The sequence below is a fragment of the Pleuronectes platessa genome, chromosome 8, assembly GCF_947347685.1.
Source record: "Pleuronectes platessa chromosome 8, fPlePla1.1, whole genome shotgun sequence".
NCBI lineage: Eukaryota > Metazoa > Chordata > Actinopteri > Pleuronectiformes > Pleuronectidae > Pleuronectes > Pleuronectes platessa.
In genome coordinates this window covers 13,719,328-13,739,498 of record NC_070633.1, presented here as the reverse complement: position 1 = coordinate 13,739,498, position 20,171 = coordinate 13,719,328, and the positions used below count along the sequence as shown (strand labels likewise).

The window sequence follows — 20,171 nt, the reverse complement described above, 5'->3', positions numbered from 1 at the left end:
ACTGCAATGGTTTCTCAAGCCGGGCAAAGCAAAATAAACAGCATTGGAGCAGGGATAAGAGGGTGTAGTGTTCTTCCCTTGTTATCGCCTCTCCAATCTATTTTGTATTGCTCCTCCATGTGTTCTGTGTTGAAGTATAACTTCCAGTCAGCACTTCAGGAGAGAATATTTTTCTGGGCATTTTCCCCAGACCAAAATACAATAAAGAGAGAAATATTTTACATTTATTTGCTTTTAGCTGTCTGCACTCAACTAAACGTTTCAAGCTTATTGGATAGCTTCCACTGCGAGTGTATTTACTGACTGTATAATGGCGTTATAATTACCTGATGCAATACCTCACTCTCTGCAAGTGGATGATAAAGAAAAAATGTCTGGGAAATAATAAGGATCTCTGGCGTTTGTCCACACTTAGATTCCATTTGTATTCCAAGGCACAGGAGGTTGTCACTCAATCGCCAGAGAGGAAGCGTTTAACGTCTCTAGATGAGGAATACAGTCGGGAGGTAAAGACGTGTTAACTCGAGGGAAACGCTCAGCAGATCCAATGTGAGGGGATACGTTCAGCACAGAACAAACAAACCATTGCGCTCCTACTTGCACTCTAATTTTGTGTGGCTGTAATGACAATGCCTGCTCTCCTGAGCGGTCCTATTGTTTGATAATGATGATGTGCTCGGTAAAGAGAAAAGACGAGCTGCACCAGCGTTTTTGACAAGGAGAGGAAAGCTAGCACGCTCCCGCACTCCTGACATAATTATTTTATTTCTGAAAGTTTTTTATTTACATTTTTTCTTTTGTTTGCACTTTTTCTGGATAGCAAATAGTGGCTCATTCTGTTTTTAATTTAATTTTCTTTCTGGAATGAAACAGCCTTTAACTTCGCACTGGTGCAAATGTGCTTGAACTTGTTGAGATATTATGGGCACTCTCTGATCCCTCTCCTGTCACTGGCATTTACTTATGAAACCCATCCCCATTCCCATCCCCACCCATCCCTGAGCTGACCCACACCTTGCCTACCAATGCGTCCCAGCCCTGCTAAATCTCATTCTGGCCTCCTGTGTTCTCCCACATAAGATGAAAAACTACTTTCTCTCTCTCTCCCTTCCCTCTAACCTTTATTGTGCCACCGAGTTGCGCCCTCGGGCTCAAAACGGGTTGGGTGCATTGGGCTTGGTGTCTGCTGGCTGCCACGGCTTATTGACCGCAGGGTGACAACGCGCTCACGCTGCTGTTATAAGTGCATATTTGTGCATTAGCAGGGCATCATCTTCGTATGCATGCCTGCATGGATGTGGTTATAGCAGCTTATAATGTTGGAAACGTGTGTGTTTGTGTGTGTGTGCGCATGGGCACATATGGGTGCATGTATGCATATTTCTGTATAATTGAATGTGTGCCATGGCATGGGAGTGAATAAACCAGCGTGTGTTTGAATCAACAGGAAGCTCCTTATGTGATGTACAAGAAAAATTATAATCACCTGGAGGGGAATGACAGATATGAAGGCTACTGCGTCGATTTAGCATCTGAGATTGCCAAACATGTTGGAATTAAGTACAAACTGTCTATAGTAATGGATGGGAAGTACGGAGCCCGAGACCCCGAGACCAAGACGTGGAACGGGATGGTGGGCGAACTGGTCTATGGGGTGAGTACTGGGAGCCTCGATTTCACTGATTACATGGCAGTTTGCAAGGAACTTCAACATGAGAGGAGATCTCATTTTTCTGTCTTAAGGTTATCACCAAGCCGAACTCATCAGCTCTTGCCCAGTTCAAAGTCTGATGCTGTCTCAGGAAGCTCAGCTGTGAGTGAATTTGTTGAATGCAGCTTCAAGCATTGGGGGGGTGTTGGTGATCATCTTGAGACGGAGAAAATGAAATCATTTCTCAGGGCTGTTCATTGCAATTAATCCTCCTTGCTTAGCCTAGAAAGCTCTCTAGCTCTCTCTCTCTCTCTCTCTCTCTCTCTCTCTCTCTCGCTCTCTCTCTCTCTCTCTCTGGCACAGTCGAAACAGAGGTAGGTACATGAAAACAATGAGTCCATATGGCAAACACACTGAAACCACTTTGATGAATGAAAGATTGTACGCCTTTGAAGTGATCGTGTAATTATGTCCAATGTTTGATGTGTATGATGAATATGCCACATTGTAAATTCACAGCTGAGAAAATCTGCTTTGGAATCAACAGCTAAATGGTGGCTTGCGGTTTGAAACAACAAGATCCATATGTGTTGCGCTCCATAAAGGTCGAACCCCGCACATTAGCGAAGGGTCATGCCGTGTTTTACATCTGACAGAGCTCACGGGCTCTCGCAACACCTCGAGCGCTCCAAAGATTATACCCTACCTCCCCTTCCCCCCGTTTCTCTCGCCTTTCTCCGAGGCCACAATAGTTGAACAGGGGCCAAATGCAAAATGCATGAGGGTTAGGTTTCCTCATCTGCTCAATTTTCCCACTATCAGCCCGAGAGATTGCATGGTTTGATGTGCTATCGCCACCAAATTATCTCTCAAATGAGAAAAGTCCACTCCCCGCTGATGGAAGGTGGAAAAAATCTCCCAATCATGTCACTGTCAAGTCTTTCCCGGGCCTGTAATTTTTACAGCAGGTGGGCCGAGACTAATAGTTTTGTACATTTTGACCTTTCGACCGGTAAATTAATTTGATTTTAGTTGTCTTTCTAAAGGTTAGGCCCGGGGCTGCTCTTTATTGCTTTGTTTCCCTCACCATTGATTGAAGGCTGCTTACGCCTGCACAAGGATTAAATGGTTATAGCCCTGCGCAGTGTTGTGTTGACAGCACAAAGAAAACAGTCGTGTTTATTGGGTCTATTTGTGTTGCTCCTAGATTGACCTTGTAAGAAACGTTTTCTGCCTCGCGCTGCCACAGCCCAATATTTTCTCAATTTCGATATAAAAAAAGGCAATACTGCGCAATACCAAGAACTGCCCTTCACAGAACGGCTCCTTTTGAAGAGCAGCACTTATTTAATTAATCACACACACAAACACACACACACTAGCTGCAGTCACACTAGTCTTATGTGATTAATTATTTTCTTTTTGCTTTTACAAAGAAACCCATTGTGTGTCCTAAAAAAGCAGCGGCACCTCCGTCCATGTGTTTCGATAGCGTAACGCGACTGAACAGCCGAGCAAAGGAGTCAGATCAAGAGAAACAGCTTGAAAAAATAAAACAAATAAAGCAAACGCCAGAATAAGCTGTGTGAGCGAAATCTGGAGCTGAACGGCATGTGATGGAGTTCACATGGCCGGAGCCTGCCAATTCTTTTGTTGTTTCTTAACTGACAGCCGTTTATTGAATCGCTAAAACAGATTTGCATTACTTTGCAGTCTTACTGTAATCAACGCGAGTATTGATACAGCCATTACACAGAGTTTCTCGACAAGATGTGGTGTGAAATTGAGTTTTTAGGAGCAGCACCACCACTGAAAAGTTTCTCCCCACTGTTTCTCCTCGGGTTCTGATTAAGGAAGCAGTTGGTCAAATATGACTCAAACTCCCATCTGCCTCTGTGGATTTTTTCCAAGCTGTCTCTCTCAAAGTCTCGCAGGGGCCTTGGGAGCTTTTCTTCCGTCTCACCTCCCAATATGGACACATTTTAGTGAAAATAATTAATTTTACAGTCTGGATCTGAAATGTATTAACCATCCTAAGTCCTAACACTGTGCAAGTGCCACTCTTCTCCTCCTGTGTGTGTGTTTTCCTTTCAGCTGGCCTTCAGTCGTCACAATAACATTGTTTTAACTTCCCTCTCCAGCTCCAGTCATTCACACACACACACACACACACACACATGTAAAATGACCTGTTTCTTCATGCAGGTCATAACTAATGCTCATTGTGCATGTCCCTGTTTCCAGAGAGCAGATATAGCTGTTGCACCTCTCACCATTACTCTGGTTCGAGAGGAGATGATAGACTTTTCCAAGCCCTTTATGAGCTTGGGCATCTCCATTATGATAAAGAAGCCCCAAAAGTCCAAGCCTGGTGTTTTCTCCTTCCTGGACCCGCTGGCCTATGAGATCTGGATGTGTATAGTGTTTGCCTATATTGGGGTGAGCGTGGTCCTGTTCCTGGTCAGTCGGTTCAGTCCTTATGAGTGGAACCTTGAGGAACAGGACGAGACCAAAGACCCTCAGACTCCCCCTGATCCTCCCAATGACTTTGGCATCTTCAATTCCCTCTGGTTCTCACTGGGCGCCTTCATGCAGCAGGGCTGTGACATCTCACCCAGGTAGGTCACTTGCAATAGACACCAGCAGTGGATAGCAGAGCAAAATAGAAAAATAAACAATGTTACTGCATTATTTTGACATTCAGAGATCACAAACCTCCTCAGAGACACAACAGTCCCAAATGAATTTCATGGAAATCAGTTGAGCAGTTTTAGCATTATCCTATTAACAAACAAACAAATAAAAAAGCAGAGGGAATTGGCGTTCTGAGATGGCATTCCTTAACCAAGGTTAATACCCTATCTCCACAAAAAAGTGTTTTCCATTAGTTATCCAGACTGTGGTGGTCCACCTTATTCTAATTTACCCATCCAGAGTTTTGTATTGATCCCTAGTGAACTTGTTTTACCGTTCTCATAATGACATAAGAGATCTCTGATGTGGTGTGTTGCTCCTTTGCCACATTGTATAACTATGGTTGTCTGAAGCACTACTCACAGCACTATTTGCCACATGCTTGTGGGTGCCATTGTGAGCTCTCACACAGAGAGTAGTCTCAGCTGCACGGGGCATGTATTGCAGTTCTCTCTCTCACACAATAATTTGACTTTCACTCTTTAGTCTATGGGCGTGTCACTCTGAATCTGCTGTGTGTGAGAGCCACGTCCGTGCCCTTGCACATGCACCCCTGCTACCATCACAGACCGAATCAATAATGATCCAGACACTGCAGAGGAAGGGAAACTAAATCCCTGGATTCGCCCATTTTTGTAAAATCTGCACCAAACTTGTAATAGATTCTTCCCTGACCCATCCCTCCACCAAGTTTCTTGGTCAACCTTCCAGTAATTTTAGCGTGACCCTGCAAACTAACAGACAAACAAATAAAGTGAAAACATAACCTCCTTGGCGGAGGTAACAAGACATTACACCTGCAAGTGATGAGATCAGCTGTTAATAAGTACATGGAATGAAAAGTCAAGCATATTCATTTTACTGCCTTCTTCCTTCAGGTGTTCATTACATGAAATTAGACTTATTTCAGTTTTATTGCAGCTATTATACTGTAAGTGTAATTGAGTTTAGCACTTTCAATGCTGAAATTGTCGTCAACAAAATGGTTTCATCAATACTCTCTTCAGGCTATTAGGTGATCTTTGACCCAGATTGCCACTAGGATTAGGGTACATTTAAACAACTGCCGCTAATTTCTTTGAAAGTGCACTGTTTTGAAGTGCTGACACAGCACAGGGTTATTTTAACGATTTACCAGGAAATTCTGATGACCGTTGCAACTATGTACATTAAACACAACTGGTAGATCTTAGCGGTTTTATAGGCACCACATGTCACTGTGTAATTACAATCTGTGTTTGCCTGTCATCAACCTTTCTCTTGCAGGTCTCTGTCGGGCCGTATCGTTGGTGGTGTGTGGTGGTTCTTCACCCTCATCATCATCTCCTCTTACACAGCCAACCTGGCTGCTTTCTTGACAGTGGAGAGGATGGTTTCTCCCATAGAAAGTGCAGAGGATCTGGCCAAGCAGACAGAGATAGCATATGGCACTCTAGACTCAGGCTCCACAAAAGAGTTTTTTAGGGTAAGTAGTGCATAAACATACTGTTTCGCACACACAGAGCAGCTGACTAATCAAATGCTTTCAGCTCAAATGCCAAATCATGCAAAGGCCTTAACATTTTGCACTCAGTGAGAAGAGCTACTTTTGTGTAACATACTCAATGAACTCCTCCTTGCAGCGTTTCCATTTTGTACCTTCAGTGAAGCACTCCTGACCTGCACAAGATTGCTCTAAATGAGGCATGTTGACAGAGAAGCAGATCTTGAACTCTTACGACATGAATATGAAATTGATGCAGCAGTGCTGCAGTGTGCAACCTTGAGGCACTGGGGCTGTCAGCAGAAAGTGTGATAACAACGTAGAAGACTCCGAGGTGATAAAAACAGGAGGCTAATCAAAGCACTCAAACTCAGAAGGGTCAGCTCATGAAATATAATTAGCTAGCCAGCCAGAGCTGGCAAATTGGACCTGATGAAGAAGAGTCCTGCAGGTCAAACAGAGCAGTCTGAAAGATGGTTCAGATGGAATAAGCAATATGTCCATCGGCACGAGGGACTAGTCCGACAATTAAATCATAAATTAAGTCAAATCTGAAGAGAAGGTGCATTAGTCTCTGAAAAGCAACCACATGCAGGAGTAGCTGCATATCTGTAAGGCTGATCAACCTTCTGCTGTGAAATCCATAGATGTCTTAGCTTGTGGCGCTGCTGCTCCATCAGTCCAGTCCTTTTTCGTTTGCAGAACAGTAAGTTGAATAATAATTAATAGAAACAGCTCTCTGCCTGTGATGACGAAAAGCTAATATGACAGTCTTTTATCTTACACTCCCTCATTACTCATCAGCAGGAGAGAAACAAATCATATGTTTCACAGCTGCAGCCTGTTGGCAGAGAGAGCAATTCATTTGTATTACCCCTGGGTTGAATCGCTCAGCACAACAAAATGCAAAATCAAATCCACGTTTTTTTTACGCAAAGAAGAAAAAGATAGCGTGTTCAAAGCGTTATATTAAAAATAAGCGTTTGTTTAAAGACTGTAGTCTCATAGGATTTGATTGTGAAAGGTTCTCTGACAGGATCATATATCTAATGAAACATGGCATTTGACATGTGTGACAGCAACACTTGATTCTCCATAGAAACCCCTGTCATTACTTTCCCTTTCATCATAGGGGCTGCGCCATATGTCTTTGTGCCGCAGACATGATGGACGACAATTACAGATTAGGCTTTCAGCCGGACAATGGAGCTACGCGAGGGTTTGCTGGTCAAACAATCCGAGACGTGACGGTCAGGGAGTCGCAGTTTCCCTGTATTTTTTATAATGAGTGTCCTACTTACATTCCTTTTACAAGTCTTCAAATAGGAAATGTCATGCGTGAACCGCTTTTTCCAAGGGACTTTTAATTAAAGCTGGAGAGGGCTGACAAAGAAAAAAACACTGATTAATAAGGGTTCAAGTTCTATCGCAGATCTGTTTTTGAGGAAATTCATTCAGGCTTAATTAGACACATACGGCATCAGCCAGCTGGAAATTTTAAATAAAGTCCGACGTTTCAAACAAGACATATGTCATCATCTCTGACACCGCTGGTGTTTAATTTTTGATGATCTCACCTGGTTGATTCTGCAGAGCGACCTGACAGGAGCAACCATCTCAGAAATATGTTGCATGTTAAAAAATGTGCAATAACATGAAGATACTGTGATGTGAATGTAAAACAAGGAATATAATAAGCTACAAAACCTTCAACTCAAGTTTTTCCGTTTTTCAAATCAGATTAATTGTCTCATTGTCCTCTGTGTTTGACGCTATCCCTCAGAGGCTGTTTTTCTTCTCCTTAAAAAACGGACAGTTTGGACACATGGCTTATTACCTGACAGTGACTGTTTTCACATCACTGTGTGTCTAAATTTTGGGAATGGGAATGAGGGGAAGCTGTAGAGGAATTTTCAAAGAGAGTGGTGTAGATTGCCCAGAAATCCCGGAATTCGGCTGCTCGCAACCAACTAGGACAGCTGGCCTGGGAGCCTGTCGACAAGCCCAGCAGCAGCCTGAATGGCTGTAGGCGCTTGGCACTGCGGCTCTACCTGCTCTTGGCTCCTCTTCTCCAGACTACCCTGCTTGTTTTGGGCACCCTCTCCTCCTCTGTCCCCAGCCTGTCTGTTGCTTTACCTTGACACAATGCGAGATAGCTTCAAGCTTTGTGCTGCTCTTCCCCTGACGTAGCAGCTGCCATGCGCCACTGCGATTTGTTTCAACGCTTTAATTCCTGTCACGGAGCTTTTTATGCCGTCAGTTGAATATTTGTGTTTTGGATGATTAGAAAATGATGAGTTTTACCAGCAGGGCCTTGTTTATCCTCTTGATGAGGTTTTATTCCATCAAAAGGCTTGGCACGGTTGAGTCTTTGAAATGTACATTGAAGGAGAAGCCGGATGGTAATAATGGCTGAGATGATAAAATGGGCTGATGGCGCTGTTTAATTACGTGTAAAGACTGGGGCGAGACCATCAAAGACAACCACACTGCTGTCCCTTTATGCACCTCATTTAACAGCGTAACAATGAAAGAATGATAATCGCACAGAGAAATGAGATGGCAGCATTGTTTTCTGTTCCCTTCAAAAGAGACTCTACATTACTCCGAGCCTGAGCAGCAGACATCATGCATCTTACTGATCTGCAGGTGTGGTGGAGACGGGAACAACAGCTTGGTCGCAGTCACCAATGCATTTTACTATGCGTGAAAATCAATTTCACGTCTCAGCTATTGCGGCACCGACACTATAGCTCCTGCATGGTCCAACACAATGTTTAATAAGTAGCTTTTTTTTTATGCAGAGCAGACCTGCGTTCAGCCGGGGCTGCGTGAAGAGGAGCCGGCGAGGATATTTATTCAAGAAATCCTTGTAGGTCGTCCTGCAATCATATACAGCACAGTGTAGCACAGCTCCCCGAGCTCTTGTCATTTATGTTTCAGTACAGTGCTGAGTGAAGGGGAGGCTCCTATAAAGATTAGAGCCTGTTTGCATAAAAGAGAAAGCTGACAAAAGTGATGACAGACTTGTGTGAGATACGCGTAACCTCTGAGGGAAAGCGTCGTCCTCGGTGGGCCTCGGCGAACTTCAGATGAGCAGCAACAGCAGCTATTGGAGTCCAGCAACAACTATCAAAGACGAGCAATTGGTATTCAGGGCAAGGCGCGTGGCACTTCAATGACAAAGTACACCCACGGAGCTTCAACTCTCATTTCTGCATACTTGAGATACAGGTAGTCCTGGAAAACAGGATATTGGGGGAAAGTGGTGATGTCCGCAAACCAAGTGGAAGGGAAGCAAAGTTGAAGGAAATGTAGCGGTGGGTGTATGGAAATGGCATTTAGATATACGAGCAGTGGAGCGTGTGTGTGCGAGAGGCTATAATGAAAGCAGCCCGAGACGCCGCAGCCAGAATAAACAACAGGCTGCGGTTCGAAGGGCAGTGGGCAAAGGTCTGGAAACGCTGCGTAACTCGGAATCAATACAGATTAAGTGGTTATTTAGAATGGAGAGGGCAATTTCTTTGACTTTGGACTTTAATCACTTGTCCCTTCTTGGACATTTTAATGACACTGTTTATTTCTGGAACAACAAAATCCCTAAACGAGAGATTTTCTAAAACACAGACCAAATCCGTTTTGTCCATCTCCCATGTCCACTTCATTGTATCACCCGGTACTACACAGATTAACATTTTTAATATACGCATTTCATCTTTATATCCCAAAGCTTGTCTGGTAAGAGAGTTAACAGTGGACTGTGGAACAAATTCAGCTAAATGTTTCCTTTAAACCAGATAAATAGTATTAATTTATTTTAGTGTAGATAGCTACAAAATATTAAGACTAAACAATCTTAACAGATAAATAACAATAATAATAATATTATCTCTCTCATGATGCAAGTATCCCAGAATTCTAAATCAACTTTGCGAGCATAATTTCCATTTGCTGTAGCAAGAAGTTAGGTGCTTGCTGGTAAATATTCTAATAGCACATTTTATAGATAAGAGCAGGTGTTTCCCTTGGTGGTACGTGGAGTCTAAAACAGAGCTAAAAGGAAGAAAATATTAGACATATGATCATCAGACTTTTGAACCTATGGCTGTGTCCTCTCTGCTGCACGTGTGCTTGATAATATTTGAATGTTATGTTTGCAGCTACTTTTTGCTGCACCAAGAAAATCTGCTGTCACAGGTTTAATAATTAAAAAAATGAACTCCTGACCCTCGCTATAAGTAAACCCTCATCTGTATCTGTCTGCATGGAGTGCACGTCTATTCTCTATGTGGTGCTGTCCTGATTCGACTTTCAGCATTCTCCCTACAGGAATAATGAGCACCTACCATTTTTCCTCTTGCTTTCACCTAACCTTGTCTTGCTGAAGGCAAGTCCTGTTCTCTTTATACCTCACCTTCGGTCACCAGGCTGGAACAAGAGACCTGAGTTTGTTTGTATGGCTGTTAGAAGACAGCAGGGAACTGCTTCAGACAGATTTGTAGGAGGAACACCTACACAGATGATGTAACTGTGTCACTTTAGTAGGAGGGCTGGCTGAGATCACCTATGTGGGTACTTTGTTATGAAAACAGCAACATCATGATTGCTTTAGTATAATGTGGAGACACTCAGAGGACGAGAGTTATGCAGTTTGCAACATGGACTGGTGTTTCTTTTCACATTATACTATAGCCATCAAATCCTTGTTAATCGTCTGGAAGGTCATTTAGACCACAGCGGTACGTCCTCACAGGGCCATTATATTGTGTGAGGGAGAGCCACATGTATGAAGCAGTATTTATGGGCAGTATATAATTGCTCAGCAAGTTGTATTTTCATTGATGATGGACTTTCTAGAGTCATTATTCCCTAATTGAATTTTAAATGACCACCGTAGACCAGAACGTGAATGATTCGATTTTAAAGGAGATGAGAGTCGACTTTCAATACATCATGGCATGTTTGTGTGTGTGTACTCGTTTTTATACCTCCTTGGGACCTTTACCAGCATAAACACTGACCATGTCAGGACCAGCTGTCCTCATGGGGACCAAAGCTCAGTCCAAATGAGGCAAATCTTCTGAGCTTGTTTATTGACCTTCTGGTTAAGGTTAGAGGTAAGATTGGAATTGTGTTTAGGTTAATGCTATAATAAGGTATGAATTGGTTATTGATCAAATTGAGGGATAAGGTTTTGGTTACAATGAATGGAAGTCAATGCAAAGTCCTAGCTGCTGAAAGTGCTTGGGTGTGTGTGTGTGTTTGTGTAGGTGTGTTTGTGAGTGTGTGCGTGTGTGCGTGTGTGTATGCACACTTATGGGCCATCGGTCGATAATCAAATATTTCTTCCTCTCTCCATATGAATCTGCTTCAAGCCTCCTGCTGGTGACTTTAGTTGGGGCGGATTCGGGCCTATTTAGGTTTTGGTTGCACTTTGTCCCAGCTCTGATATTGATCAATTGACTTCATAGAGCACTGAGGCAGCACACTCTGTCACCAGTAATCAATGCCCAGATCCATTCTTTTTTCCTCATTTGAGGAGGTGTCTGCAGCGTTCCCGCTTCAGGCCTTTGGGGGAATCGTCCTCCAAAACGAATGTCGTTTCCACAATGAACCCATTGAGCAAGATTTTAAACAAAAACATCACATCTATGTCGCCCCGGATTCAAGGCTTTTTCATCTGAGTGGGGAACATTCATAATGCATACTTTTTAATTTGTGTTATGTTGCTGTCACATCTCATCCTCACCCTTGGCCTGATGCTCTATGACAGATGCCTACAAATAAATTGTATATGATTACATGCCTGTGAGGCACTTTCGTTGGGTCAAGGTTAATGCTTTTGTTTATTAATAGAAACGCATAAGAGGACAGATATGCTTTTGCATGCTCTTATTAAGGAGGCTTTTACCAATTCAGGACTGTGATGAGTCAATTTACTGATAAGTGTGTTTGGATTTTTCAAAGAACCAGAGTTCCGTGTGTGTTCAAATATCCTTTATCTTCACGTTTAAGTAAAGCTTTAATACAGATACTCTTTTCCAGACTTCCTAGTTGACTCTATGACCTGTTAGCAGGCACGACAACTAACAGTTTTATTCATTTTCCATTTGATTAATATTTTAGGCGTGTTTAGCTTATAAACTGATCGAATGCAGCGGAAAATTGCTTATTACAATTTTTCAGAGGCGGCAGCTGCTCATTGGAAGTTTTTATCCCAAATCCGAAGACATAAACTAAATGTGATTCTGAAATGATAGAACTAAGCATCTCAATACATCTAAGTTGCTGAAAGCAGCTACTTTCAGCCTAAAATACTAGCCTGACTAAAAAACAGGTCAAATTATATATTTTTTTGCTTTTTTATTTTGATTTCCAATAGACAACTTGTTTTATGCACAAATACATACCAAGCTAATGGTATTATATGATGATGATGATTAATGGCACATTATACCCACTTAACATAATCTAAGCATTGTCATTGTGAGCATTTTAGCATCGAAACGGCTCAAATTATTGCTGTGCAGAACTGCTAGCACGACTAAGTAGACTCTTAGCCAGTTTTGTTGCTTGATAAATGGCTCAAACAATGATTTGAACATCCAAGCTGAATCAAACAATAATGTTTGTACTACATGACATCTGCTACATATGAGATTTAAATCAAACTACAGGGAAGCATCTCGGACAGATGTTGGTCTATCAACAGTTGTCCATATTCCCTTTCCAAACCCTTTGGCTGCAGTCAATCTTTTGATTCAGCCACTTCTTGAAACCCATCCAACAGCTTCGTCTTCCTCTGGCCTTTATTAAAAGAAAATGTCCTTCTTTTATTTAGGATCCAGTTCTGAGTAGCCACAGTTCCACTCAGGAACTGGCTCATTGCTGTTTGGACCAGGATCTGTTCAAAGTATGAAATGCCTATGCCAAAATAAGTCCAGCGGCATTGAATAATTTAATTGATGCTTATTATAGATAGGGCTCGAGTCCTCCAGAAGTTACAGGCTCGCTAAGCCTGACCCCAGGCACTGGGGAAATGCTCATCTGTGTCACTTTGTGATGAGTTGCCTGTCTGTGAAACCTGCTGTCTTGTACACTTCTATTGCTTCTTCTGCACATCGCCTCTGAGTCACAGATGAGATTGTACATTAATGGCTGCATTGCTGAATGACTGTAATAGCTTCAAAAGCTAAATTAGGACTATAAACCAAGGCTGTAATTCACTGGGACTGACATTTCATCAAACTGATCCAAACTTCTGCTAGTCTCCATGTAAATGATCATTACCTGCAGTTCACAGTCACAGAATTTTAATTATTGCAATTTTTCTGCATAATCAAGCCCACAAATGTCAGTATTTCTACTAAAACCCAATTTGCATGACATTACTTGCAGTAGCGGTGATGTGTGATCCTCATTCACACTCAGTGAATTTGAGCTGCAAGCTGCAACACAGGGACCTAATATTCAAACAGTACATTCATGCTGATGAGGAAAAATGGATTTTGTAAATTCCTGTACTTGATGATCTTGTGAAAAAGTTCACCTTCTGTATTTTGTGGAAGTATTTAAAGATATCACACCACTGCTTTCCGTGATGTCTATGAATACTTTTTGATGCCACTTTTAAAGATGTGATCATTAAGCACAAAAATCCTGCAAACTCCATTATGACAAATATAATGCTCATGTTTCTAAACTACTTCTCTTCTCCTGTTCTTCTCCGCACAGCGATCCAAAATAGCAGTGTATGAGAAGATGTGGTCATACATGAAATCCGCTGAGCCCTCAGTGTTTGTTAAGACCACGCCCGATGGCGTAGCCCGGGTACGAAAGTCAAAAGGCAAGTTCGCCTTTCTCCTCGAGTCCACCATGAACGAGTACATCGAGCAGCGGAAGCCATGTGACACCATGAAAGTGGGCGGGAACCTCGACTCGAAAGGCTACGGTGTGGCGACCCCCAAAGGCTCAGCATTAAGGTGGGTGGGATAATATAACAATATCATCAATGTTGTTATAGTATTCCACCTACCCTGATGTCCCCCTGTTGTCATTCTCTTCTCTTCCTCTTCTTTTTTTGTGGACACAGAGGTAACAATAGAATGCTTTTAAAATGCACTTGGATACAGAGGTTATATAATGATGATTAACGTTTTCTCAATGTTTTTATACATGTGATTAAGAATTTTGTAGAGAAATCCAATCCAGACGTTAAGGCTAAAGTTGACAGTCACATCATATTTATGTGTCTCTCACTGTTGCTTTTCTCTCTCCTTCGATCTCTCCTTCTGTCCTGTGTGCTGTCCTACCTGACTGTTGTGTTGTCACTTTTAATTTAACAGTTCAATGGTTTTTCAATTTAGCTTTTAAAAGCTGCGCTGTCACTTGTGACGAATGTTAATTGCATGATGTTTGTTGTTGTTACTTTCTTCTCAATGACAAGTGTCCCCATCCCGCACAGTTCTAAACCACGTAACCCTTCATGCCACCTTTTCCAAGATTTAACACTGTCTTAACCTTATATGAGCCTCTCTTATCTCTCCATATTCCTGAAATTCTTAAACAATTTGTCCTTTCCCAGACCATTCTGATTAACAGTACTCTGTGCATTAAGTCCCTGCTTTGACCCTGGTAGTCTCTCTACCATTACCTATGATTATTATGCTTCGTACAATTAATACTCTGCATTAGATTTCTCACGGACCTGTGCATTTTCTTACAAGTTATGTTTTATCGTTTCAAGAAATGCTGTTAACCTGGCAGTTTTAAAACTGAATGAGCAAGGCCTCTTGGACAAATTGAAAAACAAATGGTGGTACGACAAGGGAGAGTGCGGCAGCGGGGGAGGTGACTCCAAGGTCAGCCTCGATGTCACCACAATCGGGTACCATAGTGCAGAGTAATCGGCAAGGCTGTTACGACAACCCAACCATAACCAAGCCAACTGTCCATCCCAACCGACCTGCTGCTGCCCAACGGCAGATTACCAAATTAACTGATCGTCTGACCAGATGGTTTAACAGCTCAGATCGAACTAAGGAGCTCTTGCTTAGCAAACAGGAAATATTATTTGTGGTTATTTAGAATACAATGTTCATAGACGACTGAATCGCAAATAAGGCCCAATATAAGAGCTTTCTTACCGTTTGACTATTGTAAAGGGAACATGGCTGCCCTACAGTTTGGAAAGGTTGAGCCTTGTTCATCCATCCTTCCACAGCTGTAGGGCAGATCACCTCGTCTCAGCTGTTAGGACATTGTCAAGGTAGCTTAGTTACTTAGAGATATTCCTTAGTAAAGTCACATACACAAGTAACGCAAGATAGTTGGCCAAGCAATGTATTGAGAAGGCCGTAACCTCCAGCATTCTGTCACGAAGGTGAAAGTTTTATAATCCTGTAAGAGATGGTACTTCAGCTGCTTCACATCCGTGACACTGACCCAGAGCCCATGAGCGCTAAAGCCAACGCGACATATTCTCCTCGACTGCAAAAAAACTCCAAATGGCTGCTCAGCCGAGGCCGACAGGAAAGCAAGGGGAACAGCGGCGTCTTGAGGGGAATAAGCATTTCAGGCAAACGTGAGAAGTCTAATTAAACAAAAGACTTATAATTCAATTTTATTGGTTTATCTGATACACCACCTCTGGTTTGACTCCGCTCCATGCTGCTCCTACCCAAACCCATTAATAACCTCGCTGTGACCTATCCAACCATCAGATCTCTCCCTCTTCTTCTGTGGTTAGATTGTGAATGATTTCTCCATTATGGGCACTTAATGTAGCTGAGTGTTAAACCCACAATTACCCCTGACAAGTTAGTGTAACAATACGTAGGTTATGTGCCATTTAGCACTGGACTATTTTCGCTAAATTACATACAAGGCTGTGACATTATATTCTTTACAATTCAGGTAAATTGACAAATGACGCAGTCAGCCCACATGTCATGATATAGGTCAAATAATTGGCTAAATTACACACAAGCCTCAAGATCCCTTAGACCTAACGTTGTATAATTACACCCTCAGTGTCATTTGTCATAGATATGGCAGGGCCACAGTGAACTGTTAAGCTGCAGTGACTGTAAAGATAGCATCACCACAAGAAGCTCCATGAGGCATGGATCAAATAATGTCAAACCAATGCCAGTGGATCCTATTTTAGGACTCTTTGATGTCATCTTTTTCAATGTTCTCATTGCTAACATTGCTATGTTGTGTAGCGCTCAGGAGGCCTCCCTGTGCTACTGAGAGCATGCTCAGGAGCCCTGTGAAAGTGTCTGTCTCTTGTGCTGTCATCGATCTTTGTCGTGCACAGGTACGTACCGTCCTGTCTCTGTTTCCTGGCTTGTCGTAGCTCTCCAGGACTCAGTGGAAAGGCCTGATTAGGTGGAATAAAGAGGCCTGGAGCGCTTTTGTTCCAAACAGTGCATTGCTTGGCCCCGTCCCGCTCACAGCTCCGTGTTCCAACAGACAACAGGGGATGCACATAGACGAGCACACAGCATCACACACACACACACACACACAGCTCTCTCATGCCCCCCAGGCACAACAGAGTGTAGCCTAGATTGAGTTTCAGACACAGAGCATGTTACAGGGTAATTGCATTGTTAATCAATGTCTCTCTGAGCCAAGACAATGGTCTGGTCTTCACAGTCCGTTTCTCCAGATTGGCTTTGAGGGATATACAGTGGTGTAATCTTCTCTCAGTGCATTATGCATTGCATGAATCCCCTTAGGGGACATTGTTCCCAGGGAGGAGTCAGGTTACTCACTTATCGATGCACAATATTTCTTTGCCTTCAATTTTCCTTTCTACTCTTACTTAGATTGACCCACACAACAAAAGATGATTTATTGTGACTACAAAGTGTGATCTTTATATCTAGCTTGCAATTGTTGCAGTAATTCTCATTCTTTAGAATATTATGATAATTTATGTTGACATGCTGTGTTCAGAGGTCATGATGTTGCTTTTTAAGAAATCAAACGGCAAGAAACAACTGCGTCAGATGTTAGATATGCTGCTACAGGCAAATATGAGAGGAATTATTCCACAAATACTTCTGAGCTTAGTCCTGCAGCTCTGTGCAGTTTGCTTGAGAAACACTCATCTGACACTAATCTGGTGTAATTTGGAGATAAAACTTACTAAGCGATATGTTGGAATAGGACACATACAAATTGAGTAGTCTTTCACTTTTGGGCATTTATGAAAATGGTTGTAATGCCCCCCCAAAAATGTATTGTAGTCTTTATGGCAACAAAAGTATAAACTAGCGCAGCATTATGCTGATTTTAATGTAGAAAGAAAGTCAGATCTTTTTTCCTGTTTGTTAAGTCAAAGCTCCTGTTGGACTGAATCTGTTAAATGCTGCTCAGAAGGCCCCTATGATCCAGAACCTGTCCCCAAACCAGTGTAACCTGATGCTTTTGGATATTCACAGACTTGCAGATTGTACTTTACAGTACCTGCTCGTCGCCCCACTAACAGCGTCTGCCGATTACTCAAAGCGATACGAGCAGGCCCTGGCTTTAGACTAGGGGTTATAGAGGTAATAGGTAGAATGCCTGCTCTCTGTGATGTTGACACAGCCAGGGATCCTGCTTTATCGCTTTGTTAAGTATGTAGTAGTTTAAAGTTGAATAACATAAAATAACATAATATAATGTTATTTATGTTATTTCCCACGTGAAGAACTCCTGTAAACCTTGCAGTATTGAAACTCAGTGAACAAGGCATCTTAGACAAGCTGAAAAACAAATGGTGGTACGATAAGGGTGAATGTGGAACCAAGGACTCTGGAAGTAAGGTCAGTCGCTGCAGGTCTTTTGTACTGATTCCAAATTGCATTTTGACGTACTGTTCATATGCAAGACAAAACTTCTATAACATCTATAGAATACATTTTAATTTGCTACACATATTTTTATTTAATTTTTTTTTACTTAGATTTTCTGCCACCAACTGTAACTCGGTTTATGCGTGGCGTTGACACTCGGCACTGCTTCCCCAATTTTTTTCTTCTTTTTAACGCAATATAAAAAAGTAGAAGCTCTTTTTTGTTAAAACTGTAATGCTAACGCTCAGGGGGAATTTTCTAAAGTGCCTGGCAGATACACTATTTCAACTGAAATCACAGCAGTTAATAGTTGTTGATAAATGCTATTTTTTGCTCATTTTCACTCTTGACATTCATGATACTCTGACCATTATGCTGCTGTTTCTATTTACCAAACTGTTAATGAAAATTTGATTTATATGTGTTGTTACTAGTTTGCATTGAGATGTGTCTATTAGATTCTTTGGCCTCCTGTGGTGCGACGGGAAAGCGAAGCCTCTCATTGTGATGAGTTACCCGATTAAACTTCTTTCAAGCAGCGGGAGCTCCATAGGGTGTCCTCCGAATCGTGTGGCTGCTGGGAGTTGCAGTAAGAGGCTCAGTTTGCACATCACAGGAAGTGGAGGAATGTAATAAACCCACTATTTAACCCTCTGAGATACAGTCGAAGCCTCAGATCCCAGGGCAGCCTCGCTAGATAGCTTTATGACACCTCCACGCTCATAGGGTTAAACTGCAAATAGTAAAACTCTAATAAACGAATTTTTAAGGAATATGTTTGGTAGGTAAGCAGCAGCAAAATGGTTTGATCTTTAGTCTTTTTTTTTTTACTTCAATGGAGCTATCATTCATCTATTTAGAATTTGACTGTACTGTATGACAATGTTGCCCTGAGAGTTATACGTACATGTCTCTAAGATAGGGATTTTCAGAGCTGTCGACCTGTGCGATACTGACCAGCTTCCTTACATGGTCAAGAGCAGAAGCCATTTGACAAAGGAATAGCGCAGGGAAGCGTGAAGCTCTACATTCACCAGCAGATAGGCAGAGCATTGAGAGTTGGCTTCTTTCTCCCTAGTGGAGAATGGTTTGACTATGGCAGTCGGAAGTTCCTCGTAACTTTGTGACAACCATAGGAAAATCAGTTCACTCTAAATTATAGCCTTAGCACCTGATTGCTTCTTAAATGTTATGTTGCTTGTAGCTGTTGGTAGCCTTTTCATAATCTAGCGTCAGTGAGATAGGGTGTCATGATTCAGCAAGGCAATTTTACTGTTGAAAGTCAAGTCTATGTCAGGCTCAGTGTGAAGGATACAGGCTGCATCTTTGTTCTGCTGCTCTCACTCCACTGCAAAACTCTTAACTATGTCATTCACTTTCCCCCAGGACAAGACAAGTGCTCTCAGTCTAAGCAATGTGGCTGGGGTCTTCTATATTCTGGTCGGAGGGCTGGGGCTGGCCATGATGGTGGCTCTGATAGAGTTCTGTTATAAATCCCGGCAAGAAACCAAACGGCTGAAATTGGCCAAGAATGCCCAGAATTTTAAGCCGGCTCCCCCGACCAACACCCAGAACTTTGCCACATACAGAGAAGGCTACAACGTGTACGGAACCGAGAGCGTTAAGATCTAGAGGTACGCCGCCGCTCCTCGCCGTCCTCTGACTCCGCAGAGCACATCTGTGTGAGATGAATCATTTAGCTCCACGGTCATACCAGTTGGGCTGAATTATTCATTTGTATGTGTTGCTGCTGCTTGTGAGATTGTTTATGGTTGTCATGTTGAACTCAACAGAACACATGTGTCTTCTCAAACACAAGACATGCTCTTGCCTGGTAACATATATGGAGAGAGCCTCAGGCTATGTACAGTATATGAGGGCGAGAACACATCAAACCCTGCACCACTGTTTTTTTTTGCAGTGTCAACAAACTGCAGTACACTATTATTAAGTTTAATGTAAACATTTAGGTGATATGAAATTATCACCTTGTATTAAAGCCACACTATGTAACTTTTACTGAGCAACAGCGCCCTCTGCAGCCACTTGTGGCGATTCATTCTGTTGGACTCCATTTACGAGTGATAACGTGGTCTTCAAGTCGCGAGAAAACAAAGACTATCAATCTGCTGACTGGAGCTCTGACTGCGTATTCCCACTCTCTGAACTGAAACACAACTGAACGGTGGATATTACCCATGATCCTTGGCTTCCTTAACCACAGGAGCTGCTGCTGTATCAAATACACCAGACTCTGTTTACAATTATTGATATTTTAAAAGTCTCCTCGCTGAATATCACAGATGAACGCAGTTTTTTAATGACTAAGTTCTTTCAACTGATAGGTAGTTCAGCGTTACTCTTGAACTTGCTCGGCCTGATTCTGACAATTGAAGCTGCGACCACCAGTCATTTACAGATTTCTCTCAGGAGATTATACCCAATCACAAAAGCTACATAGAGCGAGAACAGACGTTCAGGACGAGGAGTGGGA

The 20,171-nt window shown here is 42.3% G+C and overlaps 1 protein-coding gene across 2 annotated transcripts in view; it reads left to right on the top strand.

Moving 5' to 3' along the window:
* gria3b (glutamate receptor, ionotropic, AMPA 3b) overlaps positions 1 to 19,309 on the top strand; it is an 80,752-nt gene extending 61,443 nt beyond the window's left edge. The window contains exons 10-15 of one of the 2 annotated variants that reach the window (XM_053429528.1): positions 1,448 to 1,654; positions 3,896 to 4,269; positions 5,612 to 5,810; positions 13,563 to 13,810; positions 17,533 to 17,647; positions 19,064 to 19,309. In XM_053429528.1, the coding sequence (XP_053285503.1) occupies positions 1,448 to 1,654; positions 3,896 to 4,269; positions 5,612 to 5,810; positions 13,563 to 13,810; positions 17,533 to 17,647; positions 19,064 to 19,309 (1,389 nt within the window). Of the gene's footprint in view, positions 1 to 1,447; positions 1,655 to 3,895; positions 4,270 to 5,611; positions 5,811 to 13,562; positions 13,811 to 14,574; positions 14,690 to 17,532; positions 17,648 to 19,063 lie in introns of both variants that reach the window. The other variant, XM_053429527.1, reaches the window with a different exon arrangement.
* The last annotated feature ends 862 nt before the right edge of the window (positions 19,310 to 20,171 follow it).